Below are 18,561 nucleotides of genomic sequence, written 5' to 3'. Positions count from 1 at the left end.
TCCCAAGCCAGTTCTTAACCATCGCGCCACTCGGCCGGCCCTCGTCACTTCTTATAAGGACCCTAGTCCTATTGGATTATACCCCCATTCTTACAACCTCATTTAACCTCAGTAATCTCCTTGAAGGCCCCATCTCCAAATATAGTCACACTGGGGGTTAGACCTTCAACAAATGAATTTGGGGAGTACACTGTTCACTCCATAACACCAGTAAGAGGCTTCGCTCTTTAACTCCAGAACTACAAATATTGGGTTGTCAGAAAAGTCATGACATATTTTTGCAACGAAAAACATAGAAAAAAATACATCATGACTTTTTTAAAAACCCAATATTTGTGAGACAGGCCAAGCAGGGGAGAGGTCTAAAAATACCAATACCACTCCCCAGATACGTTTTTGCCTTCAGGTCATGCATTGGGCCAGGATGATAAATTATGTTTGTAACTAATATGTGGCTGCATACAAAAAAAAAAAAAGAGAGAGAAAGAGAGATAGGCCTGTTTTGGTTATAAAACATCATTATTTTTAAACTTAGATAGATGCACAGCTTACAAAATGTTTTCCAGGAAATCATACCCCGTAAATGGATAGATTCCAGGATTGTTTACCATAAGTAATCCCAGACAGACTAGGTACATCCTGCTAAAGGCATTCCACAGAGAAATCTCAAGCTATCATACACCATTCATTTGTCAGGAGGTCTGATGTTAGTAAAAGGAAATCTGACCAAACAACTTTTCTTCTTTCTTTCTGGAAGATGCTCCCACATTCATCGTGTCCTCCTCCACCCCATAAGGAAGGAGAGTGACTTGTAGACCTACTGCATCCCATATCCTTCCCAAGGGGCCATGTGACAGTCCCGAGCTGACCTTTTTCTTCCTCTCCACTCTTAGGTCCAGTGCGGTTACCTTCACCACTAAGCCCTGGACACCCTGTTGACTTCTGTTCCTTCATCGCCTTGCTAGGAAAGTGTGGTCCCCAGACCAGCGCCATCACCTGGATGCTTGTTAAAAATGTAGAATTTCAAGTCCATCCCAGGCTGACTGAATCAGACTGCATTTTAAACAGATTCCCAGGGGACTTTGCGCATTCAAGTTGGAGGCACAGCTCTAACAGACCAGGTCTCTCCTGCTTCAGGGCCTTTGTACTTGCCCTGTTATTTGTCATGATTGTGCCCTCACCTTTCAAGCCACATCTTAAAAACCAAACCTTTTCCACCTCTTTCATCTTCTATTTAAAGGAGTCGCCCCCCCTGTTATTCTCTCATTAGCACATTATTTATTTTCTGCTTAACACTTGTTACAATATATATGTCATTTGTTTTATTGTCGTTGCTTGGTCTGTCTCACCAACTCTAAGCTTCATGAGATTAGGAGTCATACCCAGCTTGTTCAGCAAAGAACATTACTTAGTACATACTGGGTGGCCAGTAAAAAGTTTTCTAGTCAAAAATCAGCAAACTGATTTTGCATGATCTGGTGCCTACCTATATCTGTCTGTAACATCATAATCTTCCTCCCTTCCTTGGACTCTATATTTCAGCTCAACTTAAATTACTTATAAACCCCATCCTCATCCCCATCATGAATGGAGTGCTTTCATGCTTTCTTACATTTGCTCAAGCTGTTCACTCTCCCTGAATTCTTTTCCCCCTTCTCGACCCACTACAAAAGCATATTCATTCTCGGAGACTCTGCTCCAGTATTTAAGAAAAGTCAGCTTAAGGACCAATTGGACCATAATTGTATCTTGAAAGATACTGGATTATAACTGGAGTTACATGCAAATTTCCAGTGCGACACCCTGATCTTATTGAGGGAAAGAAAAAAAAACTAGTTGTGTCTTCTATATCTGTATTGTTATCGCTTAATGTAATTCATAGAATGTAGGAACTGCTCAGTGGATAGCTTTTGAATTATGAGACAGGAGAAATACAAGATGATGTCAGGAGGATAATTTAAAAATCACCTGTGTCTATGTGTTCAAAATTTTCTCATGAAAGATCCTGCATAGACACCATAGTCCCAGTCCTCTATGCACTTCTTGAGTGCAAAGTCCTTTTCACGTCCTTTTAGTCTTCCAGCACTCGGGAGATGAGCTGAATCAAATCAAAACTTCATTTGTCTCACTCACTGAAGGTAACCTAGTTTCTCAAAATAAAAATATACAAATCTGCTGTCTTAGTGCATTCAGGCTGGTGTAACCAAATATCAGCCTGGGTGGTGCTTCCTGGTTCATGGACAGCCATCTTCTCACTGTGTCTTCCCATGGCTGAAGGGGTAAGGGAGCTCTCTGGGGTCTCTTTTGTAAGGACACGAATCCCATTCACGGGGCTCCACCTTCATGATGTAATTACCTCCCAAAGGCTCAACCTCCAAATACCATCACAATTGGGATTAGGCTTCAACACATGAATTTGTGGGGGACACAAATATTCAGTCCCTAAAATATGCTGTTTGATTTAGAGGTCCCTTCTCTCTTAGCTTCCTGGACTTACGCATTTGTGCGATAGTAGACTCAATTTCTTAAATAGTCTGACCGATTTTATATATATATATGGATATAGATATCAACACACATACATCTCAACAGCCTTCTGCAAAACGCATTAGGGTATGGGACAGAATTCAGTGGCAGCAAGTAGCTGATTCCTTAGATGTCGTATGAAGGATAACAAGAGGCCTCTCACCCAAACATGTTCCTAGTACAACCTCTGAGCTGGCAATAGAGGCTAGAATTCCAACTATTTGAGTTGTTTCCTTGGATTAATATGGAGGAATCTGTAAAAGAGATGATTTTCCAATTAAATAATTGGGCAGTACATGCTTTGAAAATAATCCTCATTGACTTATGCTCAGTTTGTGGGGAGCTGCAACCCATTTCTCTGTAATATGGAGGTTAGCTTTTTAGTTTGACTTGCCCAGTGTTCACCAAGAGAACAATTTGGATCAGCTTTATTGCCCTGTGTGGGGGATCTGAAGTGCCAGGCAGTCAGGGCAGCGTGAACAAAGGCATAGGAGCAATAGCAAGAGAAAGCTGAAATCTGCATACAATAATCATGTATTCTTCTTATAAGAAAAAGATCTGGAAGGTGGTGCTAGAATCCAAATCAAAGTATTAGTTACTGATGTCACCGTTTTCCAGTGTTATTAGAGGGATATAGCTTCTGCTGGATGTTGAGATAATAAATGTTACAGGAGGGGAAAGAATGTTCATTGTGTACTCAAATGAGTTAGAAACCGTGGCTTAAATGAAGGCATAGTCTTCCCTTACTAGCAAAATTTCACAGGGTCTTTAATAAACTAATATGCACTGTGGTTCCCCATGCTGTGGCAGTATTGAATAAGGGGTTTCCTGTGTTCAAAAGATTATGTTGCAGGGCTAGTATTTATCAGAATGAAATGTGTGTGTGTGGGGGGAGGGGGGATAACTATTCTAAATAATCTGTATAAAAACAGTTTCTCTCCTCTAGTTCAGAAAAGGGAAGAAAGAGATTCAGAGGCTTAGGAAAAACAGAAAGTAGAGAGGAAAAAACATCAAAAGTCCTCCTAGTCTCAGGCAGTAACCTGACTGATCAGCATTCTTCCCCACTTACCTGGCAGAGAGCATGATTCACCCAGGTGAGTGGGTGCAAAGCTATTTGCAAGTTGTCTAGAGTGTGAAAAGCTAAGATAAATGGCTGAGCTGGTTAGAAAAGAAGATTTAGTGATCTGAGGACTTCCATTGTTCTTGCTTGTGTAGTTTGTCATATTTAAGCAAGTCAGAGTCGGGAAGCTCAAACAAAAAGGAAGAATACGGAGCGTTCAAGAGGCGTTTTTCTCCTAAGGATTGTGTCCCTTTATGTCCTAATCCTGGAATTTCTTTCTTGGGGTAGAATCTGCCCAGGTTCCCTTCTACTTTATAGGCCCTGAGGGGGTTAAAAATAATACATAGTGGCCCCAGTTTTCAAAGTAGAAGTAGAAGAGGTAGGAGAACTGTACAGATAAAATGCTAAGAGATTGCAACAAAGGTACATGGCATTTCTAGCTTGGAGGCATCATGGAACATTTGGGGTATTTGAGCTTGTTGAAGGAATAGGAGAAAAGAATGACAGCTGAGAGGATGAGTGTATACCAAATAATGCAAATAGGGCATCATCGGGGGTTAAGAGGGTACATAAGCAGTGCCCTTTGCTAGAGGAGTGATGTGTAGGTGGGGAGGCAGATGAGGCTGGAGTAGGTGGTCAGGGGTCTGCCTTGGAGGGACATGAATGCTATACTGAGGTGACTGCACTCTCTCAGGTAGGCAGTGGATTCTAATCCAGGGTGCAGTAGAACCACACTCACTTTCCAAGGCACTATGGCGACTTCATGTCAAATTGCCATTTTGAACCATTCTTGTAGGCACAGGGTGACCACATGTGCCCTCTTCAAGTGGAGGGAGATGACCAAAGAGGTAAACACCCAGATGTTTAAGTTCAGATAGCAGCTGCCTTGAAGAGAAATATACCAAAGGAATAAGAATCAAAAGGGAAGACCTAAAATCAGAGAGATGCAATAATTACTTTAATAGATCCATGCCACTGGGGACAAAGAGGAAAGGGGTTTATGGAAGAAGTCTGGCACCAACTTTAGAACTGTTATTTTTGAGGGGAGCAAGGTGGAGAAGGCTGGGAAAGATCACAATATTTTCACTAAAATTTCCATAGACGTAAGACACTTAGCTTTTACTATGTGTCAATGTATTTCACTTATATTGACTTTCTCAGTAAGTCTAGGAGGTAATCATTACTATCTTTATTTCAGAGATTAAAAAAAATAAAAAGTAAAAACTAAAGTCCCAAGAGCTTAAATGACTTGGCCATGGTCACTCTGCTAGGATCTGAGCCCGTGTTCTTCTGAGTTCAATTATTAACTACTGTTGCATGCCAAGACAGGTTGGAGGTGTGTGGCAAGATCTAGGGAAGGGGAAGGAGGATAATATGTTCAATTTTAGATACATAGAGTCTGAAATGCCACTATGACAATTTCTGGTGATATTCAGTTGGAAGAATCAGAACTCAAAGGAGTGTAGAAGATTGGGAATGACCGTTTTAAACATTTTTGCTGGATTAAGTTGATCAATGAAGCCATAAAATATTTTAATACAAATAATTATTTAGGCAGTTACGACATTTCAGGCACCATGTTAGTTAGTGTCTTACACGTGTTATCTAGTCTTCATAACAAAAATTTGGGGGAACTGATACTCCAGATTAACAACTTGCCTGTGGGCTTACTGCCTGGAGGTAATGAATTTAGTCTTTGAACCCAGTCTCTGACTTCCTGGCTCATTATCTTTTTGTTTTGAACTGTAGCTAAGCTTACCAATGGAGAAAGTAGAGTGTTCTGAGAACAGCTAGGGACCTATGGAAATCAAGTCCTGTCCTTGGCTGCAGAGTGCACATGATTTGTTTTTCTCCCTCTCCCTGGTATTTTAATTGTGTTCATGTTTTTCCTCTACCTACCAATCGAGTGCTCCATATTTAATTCCCTTTCCTCAGAAAAATGCCAAGGACATTTCAACTGTAAACTTTCATTCATATAGATCTATAGAATGAAAGTTTACAGTTGAAATGTCCTTGGCATTTTTGTGAGGAAAGGGAATTAAAAAGGCCAAAAACCAGATGAGACTCGCATAAGTAATTATAGATCCTTTCATCATGTGTAATTACAGTTCCACTCAAATGTTAGCTGGAGAAAAATCACTTCTGATGGAATGGTCAGTCTTTTCTTCATACTGCGTCATTCACACATTCAATCTAACAGTGCTTTTGAGCCCCCTCCTAGATATGAGATTCCAACAGTAAATAAAATGGACAGAAGCTCTGATCTCGTGGAACTTACATTTGAGTTGGGAGATAGGCTTTAATGAAATCACATATTTACATAATTACAAATTGTGTTAATTTCTTTGAAGAGGGATCTTTGAGAGTTTATAAGAGGAGGACCCAGTCCAGGGGGTTAGGGACTTCTTGAGCAAGGGGAAGTAAACTGAAAAGTTGTTGAGCAGCATATTGCAGCACAAAACTCACTATGAGGCAGGAAACTTCACAGAACTCAAATAAGTCAGGAGAGTGAAGTCAATTGATGTCTATCTCTGCCAGATTATTCAGGGTCATCTAGGAGATTTAAGAGCAAGGAAGAGTCATGAAAGAGATTAAGCAAAAAGGTGACTTGGAGGGCCGGCCGAGTGGCTTAGTTGGTTAAGAGCTCGCTCAAGAGTGTGAGCTCTGAGCAACAGCGGTTCAAGTCCCAGCCTGAGCTGAGCAGCTGCTGAGCTGCCAACAGGTAGCAGGATGGCTCAGCTAAAAAAAAAAAGTGACTCAGTCAAACCAGCATGCTAAAGGGTCCTTCTGGCTGTAGGGCAGCACATGGAATTAGGAAGTGTTCGGATGGAAAGAGAGGTGAGAAAATTCCATAGAAAGTTTTGCAGTGGAGGTGTGGCCCCAGCAAGGACCTGTTGTTGCCCAAGGCACACAGGAGTCAATACTATACTGGTTTTTGACACCCTACAAAATCTTTACAACATTATTGATTATATTCCCCAAGCTGNAAAAAAAGTGACTCAGTCAAACCAGCATGCTAAAGGGTCCTTCTGGCTGTAGGGCAGCACATGGAACTAGGAAGTGTTCGGATGGAAAGAGAGGTGAGAAAATTCCATAGAAAGTTTTGCAGTGGAGGTGTGGCCCCAGCAAGGACCTGTTGCCCAAGGCACACAGGAGTCAATACTATACTGGTTTTTGACACCCTACAAAATCTTTACAACATTATTGATTATATTCCCCAAGCTGTCTTTCATATTCCTGTGGCAATATTGTAGTTGCCTGTTTATGTTGTCTAATCCCTTCCCCTTCTCCCTCATCCCCACCCCCCTCCCAACTAGCAACCATCAGTTTTTCCTCTATATCTCTGAGACCATTTCTGTTTACTCTGCTCATTTATTGAGTTCTTTAGATGCCACATATAAGTGAGATCATATGGTATCTGTCTTTCTCCGGGGGCAATAGATTGGGGGAAGGGTGAAATGTATAACTAATACATTGTTTTGTACACCTGAAACTAATAATAATAATAAAATAGAAATAAATTTAAAAAACAAAACAAAAAAAAACAGGGGGTGGGGAAAATACTATACCGGTTTTTGAGAAAAGAAAAATCTTTATTATTTTTTTTTTAAGATTTTATTGGGGAATTGGGGGAGGGGAACAGACAAGTTGCTGTCCTTTTGTTCTTCAGCCTAGTGATGGACGTCGCTTCACTGGCCCATGTTGGTATCATCATTGCCCTCTTCCCGGGTGAAGCAGTCACTCACCGGCCTCTGGATGGCCGCTCACTGCAGCTCACAGCAGCTCACGCTGGCTGCAAGCCACTCATGGTAGTTCACGGCAGCCCACTGCAGCAGGGGCTGCAGCCTACGCCGTCGCCGGCGACTCACAGCAGTCCAGCTCCAGGTTGAGCTGTTGTTCAGCATCTTAGCTGTAGAGGGCCAGCGTCACTGGCCCTCATGTGGGATCCAAACTGGGGCCCTGCTGCACAGAGCTGGCATCCCAAGCCAGCGCTTAAGCAATGCGCTGCTCAGAGGGGCCGGCCCAAGGAAAAACTTTTATTGTGAGGTCAGCCAGCAAGGAGATAGGAGACCAAACTCAAATCTGTTTCCAGGAGTAGATTGAAGTTTTGGGGTGAGATGTAAAGGATTAACAGTAGGGAAGTTTTAAACATTCATTGCGATTACATCATCTGGTATTATGAAGTTTTATTGGGTAGGTGCGGGCAGTTCATACAACCTCATGGATTGCAGGTACAAATTCGGGAGGACTTAATATATAGTTCCAGGGGATTTTAGCCTTGTGACATCAAAAGATCTTCTTTAGGGCAAGAGTTTTTGTTTTGGTTTTTGTTTGTTTGTTTGTTCGTTTGCTTTTCCAGAGCAGCCTCTGAAGCCTGGCTGAAGACTGGTGGAGTCTGGTGGCTCCCCTTTCTGAAAGGAAGGAGGGTTATTTTGTTTCCCATTGGCTGTGCTCTGAGACCACCTGTGGAAAACAACTGATGCTTTATTACTTAGGGTTGACGGGGGGCTAAGCTATTCAACTGCTGTTTCAGGAGCAATGATGAGAAAAGAGGGTTCATGTCTCTAAGGCAGGCGTTTGGGTTTTTTTTTTTTTTCTGTTTTGTTCCCAGTAATTAAAACAGATCCAGCATCCAGTAAGTTTACTTACTATATAGTTCATTGAATGAACTAATTAACACATCTAGGTGATTTTGAAGAGATAAAATTGACACAAGTTGTTAGTAACAGATATGGGGGTGCCAAGAGAAAAGATGTCGAAGATGACAAAACCTCTGGCTTATTGACAGATAAGGCTGCCATACACTAGGGCTTTGTCCTCTGTTTTCTTTGGATCTGAGTCAGCCAATATTTTCTGTAAAGGGCCAGATAGTAAATAGTTTAGGTTTTTGCAAACCATGCATTCACGACTATTATATTCCATTCTGCCATGCTAGCGTAAAACTGGCCATGGACAAAATGTAAATGGGCGAGTGTGGTGACGTTCCAATAAAATGCTATTTACAAGATCAGATGGTGGGCAGGATTTGGGCCACGGGCCATAGTTTGCCAGCCGCCGGGACAAGACAGATCATGAGTTCCGTTTTGAACAAGTATAAATTGAGTAATTTTTGAGGCATCCATGTGAATATGTTTACATTATAAATTATTCTTAAATCCAAGGTTTAAAAATGACTGTAAAATCTATTTAGTAATTTGAGCAAAATTAAATAGCTAACCTTTGATTGGTAAGCATGTTTTATGGAACTGTATCTCTAGAGGGGCATGAATAAGACATCATTTGTAGCTGGCATACAAATTGTCAGGAGATGGTTCCTCTAGTGCAGTATTGATTCAGAAAGAGACAGCTAGTGTCAGAGATGTACATTGTTTGGCTATCTGAGTATATGGTATTTTTAAAAAGTCATCAATATGATTTAAAAAAATGGGAGATTCCACGTAAGTCTGTTGTAAAAAAATAAAGAAATGAAGGAAGTTCTGGAACCAAGTAAAGTCAACCTTTTTGAGTTAAAAGTAAAGAAAGGGCGGCGGGGGGTGCATGCAGGGGACGGCAGGGTGGCTCAGTTGGTTAGAGCACATGCTCTGAGCAATAAATAGGGTTGCTGGTTTGATTCCCCCATGGGCCAGTGAGCTGTGCCCTCCACAACTAGATTGAAGGACGTTGACTTGACTTGGAGCTGATAAGTCCTGGAAAAAACACACTGTTACCCAATTAAAAAAAAAAGGTAATGAAAGGTTTCATCAAGAAAGAGAAACCTAGATTTACTTAAGGGGCAAACTGTTTAATTAGTCTGGGAGCTTTTAATTATGTACATTTAAAACAAGCACCTGCCCCTATTGCTCCTTGTGCTTGAGAGAAATGGAAGCATTGAAACAGTAAATGCAGATAATTTAGGAAGAACTATTGTGAAATCTCTTGATGTATCATTTAACACATACTTGTATGTATCTATAATGATACTATGTTCCTTTAGACTTGGTTGTTTTGGAAGAACAAATATTTCTTACTCCCATCCACTTCATTTGTTTACTTTTTGTGCTGGGCCCATGGAGGCATTTAAATTGTTTGACCAATGCCATCATGAAACTTCAACTGGGAGACCTTCCTGACTGTGCAAGTTTGTAATTCCACTACAGCTTCATACTTTCCCATTAAATTATAATAGAGTATAAGTAAGTATTTCAGTGACCCACTCAGACTTTTAATGAGATAATGCATCACAAGGTCAAGAGTAAAAGCCAGGGGAAGTAAATCTGTGGTCATTAGGCTCTCTAAACAACACAAAGGTTTTCATCTAAATCCGTCCATCAGAGAGCTTAATTCAGTGATTCCCAAACTTCTCTGCATATCACTTGAGGAGCCTTAACACACACTAATGCCTGTTTGGAGTTTTTAAAAGATCCCCAAGGGATTCAAATACGCAGGCAGCTTTGTGAACCACGGGCTTAACTCAAAGTCTCAGTAGCAGTGCAAAGCTATCCACATCTTGGACTTCCAGGGGCTTTACAGTGAGATGAAGCTCAGAATTCCTCCATGAGTGACCACGGTCCACCATAGGAAAAAGCCAATCCCAGTAATACTGTGTACAGTACTGTCTTCCTAGAGTACATCAAAAAGGATGTTTCTATCATTACAAATTTGGGATAAGTAGAATGTGAATTAATGAGTGTTTTTATGGTCGTATACCAGCCCTGAAATTTCGTTTCAGAGTTTAGTCATGCTGCCTGAGGTATAAAAATAGGGGCTGAGTCTTTAAATAAATAAATTAAATAAATAAATAAATAAATAAATAAATAAATAAATAAATAAATAAAAATATTGAGGTGCTGCAGAATGCCTTGTGAAGCTCTTGCTAACCACTCCACCTTATTCACTCTCCACTAGAACCAAACTTGGCTCTTTTCCAGTCTTAAAAATTCAACATTCCTCTGCATTTTTCCTAAAAAGCTTTTTTCATAAATTAGATAGGACAAATGTATTTTAATGAACAAATGACATTTTAATAAGAAAGCTCTTTTTTAAATTAGCTCATTCTATTAAGGCTTCAATAAAGCAAAACTACTATTACAGAGAATTATGCAGTAGAAACACCAGCCAGCTTGGTCTACAGAGTAAGCTTTGGAACTATGCAAATTCAATTTCACCAAAGAAAATATCCCTGGGGTGACAAAATTTTCTTTCAGATGGTGTCTGTGTAGGGAAAGGAACAGATCTCTTCTAGATAAAAATGGATGCCCCAAACACTGTTTATAAAAATTCTATCACTGTTTGATTTCTGCATTTGGCAGTCAGACAGCAGCTAATTTGGTTTTATTTTAAAATTCCAGTGATTATAAGGTTTGTACATTCCCTGTGGAGTAGCGCGCTCTACTAGAGCCCAACCCCAATTTTTCTTTGCCAAACACATGTGCCAGGGAGCCATAGCTGACAGGTGCTTTTTCATTGTTTCCACCTGAGCCAGAAGCGATAGAGGCACAGCTGATTTTCTGAGTCCAGGACTTTACCACCTTCTTTTCTGAGCATTTTCAGGAGACAGATCAGTGTTCCTGATCATATGTGATTCAAAAATTCCCTTTCCTTCTAGAGCTACCTACTATTTATGCAAGGGCTTGAATTAGTGGCTAATTGTCTAATGGACTCAGAAGATCTGCATGTACCTGGTACATAAGCAAGAAAGGATGTGTTAGATGTTTGACTGCAAGTAGTGGATTATCCACGAGGAATTGCTTAACCTTTAAGGGAGGTTTGTCATTTCATATTGGAAATTCAGCAGTAGAGTGATACCATTGTCGGTTAATTTGGTTATATTATTATGCCATCAAAGACACAAATTCTTTATTATCTCTTATTGTCTATCCTCAGCGTATGGGCTTTGTTCTTTAAATTGTCTCTTCATGATTGCAAAATGGCTGCTGCAGTTCGATAAATCACATTTAAAGTTCAAAGGCTGAAGACAGTATAGCCCTTCTTTGTGTTTCTTCTTTAAGAGTGAAGAACACTTTCCTAGGACCCCACAACAGGCTTATTTTTGCTTTCATTAGCTAGAACTGCATACTTTCTCTATCCTAAAACTTTAGCTCACCTATCCATAAGATCTATGTCTTATGCATGGTGTTAATTGATGGTACTAATTATAAAGTTCTATTCTCTTGCCAGGAGCTAGGGTCTCAAGAGTCCTTCCTCATAAGCCAGCTATTGAGCAGATCCAGTATCCAATAACCATAAACTTTGTGTTTCCGGGAGGAAAATGCATCCTTATCAGGGAATTTAGAACTATATCTTCCAAATGATGGTAAACAAATTAGCCTCTATCCTAACCTTTCTGCCCCTTAAGCTAGGCTTCCCAGCTGACTGAAACACAGTTTTCTTGCAGAGTTCAGAATAAACTTGAAATCTGCATTCCTGCTAGCCTTTTGGCACAGTAAATTGACATTAGAGTTGATTTTTTTATAGCCCTAAATTATTATTCTCCCTTAAATAGGTAGGTGCCCATGGGCATTTGCAGATGACTGTTTCTTTTCTTGAAACAGAGCACTGAATATGTGTGGATGGATATATTGGGTCATCGGAAAAGTCATGACGTATTTTTCTATGTTTTTCAATGAAAAAATACGTCATGACTTTCCCAACGACCCAATAGATAAGCACAAATCATATGCATCGCTTTAACAAAAGTCTCACTAGAGCTTTTAAAGGTTACTTGGTTCCTTCATGAAACACAGATTACATTATTAATAATGATTTTGTTGACAAAGCAAGTAAATTAGGCTTTTGTTCATTTGGAGAAGAGGCAACTTTGTTGGTTTAATATATTTAATTAAATTGCATTGAGATCTACTTTAAATGAAAATTGAAAACAAATTAAGTAATCCGTCAATATAATGTTTGTAGTTACAACTCTCATATATATTTGGATAAGTTGCGGGGAAAAAAAGCTGTTCAGCATTGTTGGGCATTTTATTTTATTCCAAGGGAATCTAAAAATAGTGAGCTGGCAACATTTGAAATTGATTACAAAATATGACATAATGATAACTTGTTTTTTATATTTGTATGAGCTCTACATCTATTCCCATAGATCAAGCTTAATCATATGCCATATTAGTATCCACTAGTGTGGGGATCAGGGAATCCCAAGTTTAGATAAAAAAAATTGTTGTTGTTTTTGTTAAGCTCTCTTACTAGCCATGAGTAGAACCTTTTAATCAGACATTTGAAAACAATTGTATTAATAATAATATTTTTTTAAGTCTAGCTTCTTAAAATTTGACATTTGTAAAGTTAATGTATATTTTTTCTCTCTTATTACAAATCATTTCTTCAATTTTATGACTTTAGCATGGCTGCTGGTGACATAACTGCCACAATAAGGATGATGTCAAGAAAGAAGTGATGATGGTTTATATTAGTTAGACTTATTTGATTTATATTTAGTTAGATTTGTTAGTGCTGACTTAGGTTTGATGTTCAGGCAATTGAGTTTACATGAGTCATCTGAAGATTCTCAGGTCTCTGGTTAAAGTTTAATTTCAACCATTGGAAGGTTATGATATTTTGTGAAGTTTAAGCTCTGAGCCATCCTTTTCAGAGTTAACTACATTTGGTTCAGATTTTGAATGTAGTTCTCATTCAAGTTTTGATGGGAGAATCACACCCCACCATAAATTACATCCTATTTTAACATAGCAATGAAATTCCAATGAGCTATGAATTAATTTTCTTTCCACCTTATCTCTTAAAATTATTTTTATCTCTAAAAAAAGTCTCAGACTTTCTAGTAGCTTTCTAAGTTATTTTTTTTAGCTCAACTGTACTAAAAATTCAATTAACTAGGTATGGGGAATATCAGCCAAATGTGTTCATTGGAATTTCTTCTGTAAATTAATTTGCTAAATATATCTTTTGCAACTTGTAGATCCCAGAACTATTTATTTAGTACACATATTTTTCAGGACTCTGGGTTGCAAGTGATAAAAATGCAATTTAAAGTGTTTCAGCATAACATAATTTACTGGCTTACATACTGGCACAGTCTAGGGAATTCATGCTTCAGGAGTAGCCTTATCCAGGAGCTCAAACAGGCTCATCAGTTATCTTTGTCTTCAACCCTGCAATCTGCTTTCCTTTGTGTTGACTTCATTTCCTGACAAATTCCTTCCTTCTTGCCACCATGAGCACCAGCATCCTTACATGCTGGAAACTGTAAGTCCAACAAAAACAGAGATTTTTAATCTGTATAGTCTCAGGAAAAACCATGAAATTATGTGCCATTCTCTAATGATCCTGTCCCTGTCCTCTGTGGCCAAGAGGAGAATGTATCGGTGGTTGATGAAGTGTGATCCCTAAAGGATCCCTAGCAACATCACCCGAGATTTTGTTAGAAACGTATATTCTCAGGTCCCATCTCATACCCAGTGAATCAGAAAATGAGAGCGTGGGGCCAGCATATTGGGTTGTAACAAGCCCACTGAGTGATCCTGATTGCTACTCAGGCTTGAGAGCCACTGCAGTATACTAATTGGCCAAGCTTGGGTCATGTGTGCAACCCCTGGAGCTTCAGTGTAAGATCCATCTGACAGAAAGCATATAGAAAAGAGATCTGAGGAACTGCTATCAGAAAAGAGGAAAGAATAGATGCTGTGCTGACAGAAGAGAGATATCCACTACACTGAGATTCCAGCCCAATACTAAAGTTGTTTTTAATGCCGTTATTTCTCAGAACACTGTTGATTATGAATTCCCTTCCAGAAAAATCAATATTCTAATTAAGCAAATACCCTTTCATCCTCCTCTAAGATACAGTGTTTTAGTTTAAATGGCATCTCCAAATAGAAACATGGCCAATCTTGAAAGGTTTCCAGGCCATATTATTTTCTTATCAAATGTTTTCTGATCTCTTAGAATATACTCTACTACAATTAAAGCCTTCAATAATAAACCTATCACTCCTGTGTGATAAATAATAGGATAGGTTCACTTTGCTTCAAACTTTCTCAATGAAAATGGTAGTGATGCCTACAGAATTTTAGGGAAGATGGTCAGCATTCCAATATCATCCAAAATAATTTTTAAATATTTTATAAAGCACCTAATAAGGGAGGTGAATGTAGCTTGTTATATTACTTAAGATTTTTGTTTGTTTTTAATTTGGTTTGGTACATTTATACTTAGGAAGAAGGCAGTAGAGAGTGTATCGGTATTTAATCATAAGAATCCTCTGGCACTTGTTAGAAATCAAGATCCAAAGGCTCTTTTCCAAAATATTCTTATTTGGGAGGCCTAGGTTGGGAACAATGAATCTGTATTTTCAAGAGTTGCTGCAGGGAATTCTTAGAATCAGGCATGCTTGGAACATATTCTATAGTGTCGAAGAGCAAGGATACTGCAGTGAAATAGTAGGGAGTCAAATCTTGGTTTTAGCTTCTACTAGCAGCGGGGAAGGGAGGGTAAGTTAACTTCATCAAGTGTCAAATGCTACTATTATTACTGTTTGTTATTGTTTTTCTTTTCTCTTGAATAATCTGCCTGTTGCACCTTCTTATTTCTTACACTGTAGATCGAGGATATGCAGTGGGGTAAAGGAGTCCGGGAGATCCCCCCCTCCGTGTGTACACTGCCATGCAAACCCGGCCAAAGGAAGAAGACACAGAAGGGAACTCCTTGCTGTTGGACCTGTGAGCCTTGTGATGGCTACCAGTACCAGTTTGATGAGATGACATGCCAGCACTGCCCCTATGATCAGCGACCCAATGAAAACCGGACTGGCTGCCAGGATATTCCCATTATCAAACTGGAGTGGCATTCTCCCTGGGCCGTCATCCCTGTCTTCCTAGCAATGTTGGGGATCATTGCCACCATCTTTGTCATGGCCACGTTCATCCGCTACAATGACACACCCATAGTCCGGGCATCTGGGCGGGAGCTCAGCTACGTTCTGTTGACGGGCATCTTTCTTTGTTACATTATCACTTTCCTAATGATAGCCAAGCCTGATGTGGCAGTGTGTTCTTTCCGGAGAGTTTTCTTGGGCTTGGGGATGTGCATCAGTTATGCAGCCCTCTTGACAAAAACCAATCGGATTTATCGCATATTTGAGCAGGGCAAGAAATCAGTGACAGCTCCCAGACTCATAAGCCCAACATCACAGCTGGCAATCACTTCCAGTTTAATATCAGTTCAGCTGCTAGGTGTTTTCATTTGGTTTGGTGTTGACCCACCCAACATCATCGTAGACTATGATGAGCATAAGACAATGAACCCTGAGCAGGCCAGGGGAGTTCTCAAATGTGACATTACAGACCTCCAAATCATTTGCTCCCTGGGATATAGCATTCTTCTCATGGTCACATGTACTGTGTACGCCATCAAGACTCGGGGTGTCCCAGAGAATTTTAATGAAGCCAAACCCATTGGATTCACTATGTACACGACATGTATAGTATGGCTTGCCTTCATTCCAATTTTTTTTGGCACCGCTCAGTCAGCAGAAAAGGTAAGTGAAAATGCACCCTACACCATGCATTTCAAATGTGTTCATTTCTGTAAATATTAAAACCAAATTAATTATATAGAGTGAGAGGTTTGATATATGCAGAATAGTATTCTTAAAAGTAGAGAAACCCTAAATTAATAGAATAGGCATCAGTGCTACAAAAGTCTAAAACCTGCAGTGAACTTTGCTACATTCATTCCACTGGAAATGAGGGAGAGTTAGCCTTTTCAAGCTAATTTATAGAATCGTTCAGTGTAGCCAGAGATTATCCAGTATGAGGCTATCTATCTAAATTAAACCTTCTGAATAATTCATTCCCCACTCTATTTACACACACATTTCTTTGGGATAGGTGATGTGGGCCATGGTTCCTATGGTCATTAGTAGCTCTCTCTCTTCTTAGTGACAGTCTCGGTTGTCACTGTGGATTGGATCTAGCACATGAGCTATACAACATATTAGAGTTGTCCAATGATGTGTGTGTATGTGTGCATATGTGTGGTGTGTGTGTGTGTGTGTATGTATACACACATATATACACACACACACACAATCTTGTGCCTCTTAAGTATGGGGATAAATTCCGAGGAATGCATTGTTAGGTATATTAGTCACATCGAGTGATTCAGAGTGATACCAGAGACTCAACGTCCCAGCAGAGGGAGGAATGGTATTAGAACAAGTGTCATCAAGCTATGAAATTTCAAAGTTTTACAGAATTAGTGGGCCCCGATATATTGGTCCTACATATGGTTAGTGCACATGACCCCCATATATAATTATAAGTTTTTATAAATATGCAAATTAGGCAGCCCTAGTGTGTTGAGTCGCAATTAATGTATGTCTAGCTGTAGGTTTGACATGTGTGCAAATCTGGCAATGCTAAGGTGTTGATTCTAGTGATACACATCCGACTTCTATACTCACCCCATCTGGCTATAGTTTTGTGTGTATGCAAATTGGGAAATCTTAAGATGTGGCTGGCACCTTTCATTTGACAAAGGCAGATCTGTCCTGTTGGTACAACTGAAGCCAGAACTGAGACTGAGAGTCCTAACTAAACACTCTGTAGGAGAAAGCATAGTTATAGTTTGATTCAAAGTTAGGACATTAGGGGTCTAGCCTGATTCCATGTTACTTTGGAGAAGTCTCTTAAACATTCAGGAACTTAATTCCCTAAGTGGGGAAAACAAAGATTGAAGTAGGAATGTCTATAAATTCAGAAATCTATGTTTTGAGAAATTAGTTGAATCTAATGTTTTATTGTTACTTCTGTTTAATCATTGAAAGAATTAATGGCATTTGACTGGTTTTCTGACTAAAAAGATGCCTTTTACCTGAATTGTTGGATTCAAAAGCTAAAAGTGTAGACTGTATTTTTTTTAAAAAGTGAATCTCTCATGAAACCACACAGAATTCTAAAGCCAAAGACAGTGAATGGTTCCAGACTATGGTTGTAGTTATAAAGTATCTTGAAGGAAGTTCTTCTAAAATACATGCTCAACAAGCATAGTATGTCTCTAACAGTATGTTTCAAATTTATAATGCATGTTTACTGTCTGTGAAACCAACTTGAATTCATTTTATCACTTCTATCTATCACTGAGCCAAGGGAATAGTAAAATATGAGTTAGGGTAGTGAAATGCAATACAGAGAAGAAGAAAAAAAAATCCAAATGTATGCTGGTAAATCAATAACCACCAAACTTTTGTTTTTGTTTTTTTTAAGATTTTATTGGGAAATTGGGGGAGGGGAACAGCGTTGGGGAATCAGGGAAGAAGAACAGACAATTTGCTTCCTTTTGTTTCTTCAGTCTAATTGTGGAGGATGTCACTTCACTGGCTCATGTTGGTATTATCATTGCGCTCTTCCTGGGTGGGGCAGTCGCTTGCCAGCCACTGGATGGCCGCTCACGGCAGCTCACAGCAGCTTATGCCGGCTGCCGGCCATTCATGCTGGCTGCCACCCACTCACAGTAGCTCATGGCAGCCCACTGCAACAGGGGCTGCAGTCTACGCCATCGCCGGCAACTCATGGCAGCCCAGCTCCAGGTTGAGCTGTTGTTTTCCATCTTAACTGTAGAGGGAGCAGCATCACTGGCCTTCATGTAGGATCTGAAATGGGGCCCTGCTGCTCAGAGCTGGTATGCGAAGCCAACTCTAAACCAATGCGCCACTCGGCCGGCCCACCACTGAACTTTTTATGGGGCATGATGTGCGCCATCAAAGCTTATAGAGGTAATAATTATTTTGTTATTAAAACAAACATAATTTCCCATGCAACAGGTTAAAAAACATTAAATCCTTTTCTTAGACATTTACTCTTGAGGAATATACAAGGGAGGGATAATTGCAGTGTTTGTAGATGTGCCTTTTGGTAATGTATATTTGACACTCTACCATTTCACGTGTCTATCCATTTTTAGTCATGACCATGAATCCTTTCATGTCAGGAGTATAATTTATTCATTAAAAAAGCTGA

General features: G+C 39.7%; 1 protein-coding gene across 1 annotated transcript in view; it reads left to right on the top strand.

The window, feature by feature from the left end:
• Positions 1-18,561, top strand: part of LOC109376395 (metabotropic glutamate receptor 7) — a 222,467-nt gene that overhangs the window by 28,596 nt on the left and 175,310 nt on the right. The window contains exon 2 of the mRNA XM_019632314.1: positions 15,144-16,079. Within this exon, the coding sequence (XP_019487859.1) occupies positions 15,153-16,079 (927 nt within the window). The 5' untranslated portion in view covers positions 15,144-15,152. The remainder of the gene's footprint in view (positions 1-15,143; positions 16,080-18,561) is intronic.

The sequence above is a fragment of the Hipposideros armiger genome, unplaced genomic scaffold (assembly GCF_001890085.2).
Source record: "Hipposideros armiger isolate ML-2016 unplaced genomic scaffold, ASM189008v1 scaffold_1118, whole genome shotgun sequence".
NCBI classification, from domain to species: domain Eukaryota; kingdom Metazoa; phylum Chordata; class Mammalia; order Chiroptera; family Hipposideridae; genus Hipposideros; species Hipposideros armiger.
Note: the sequence above shows the minus strand (reverse complement) of the source record. Positions and strands in the feature narration are given on the sequence as shown.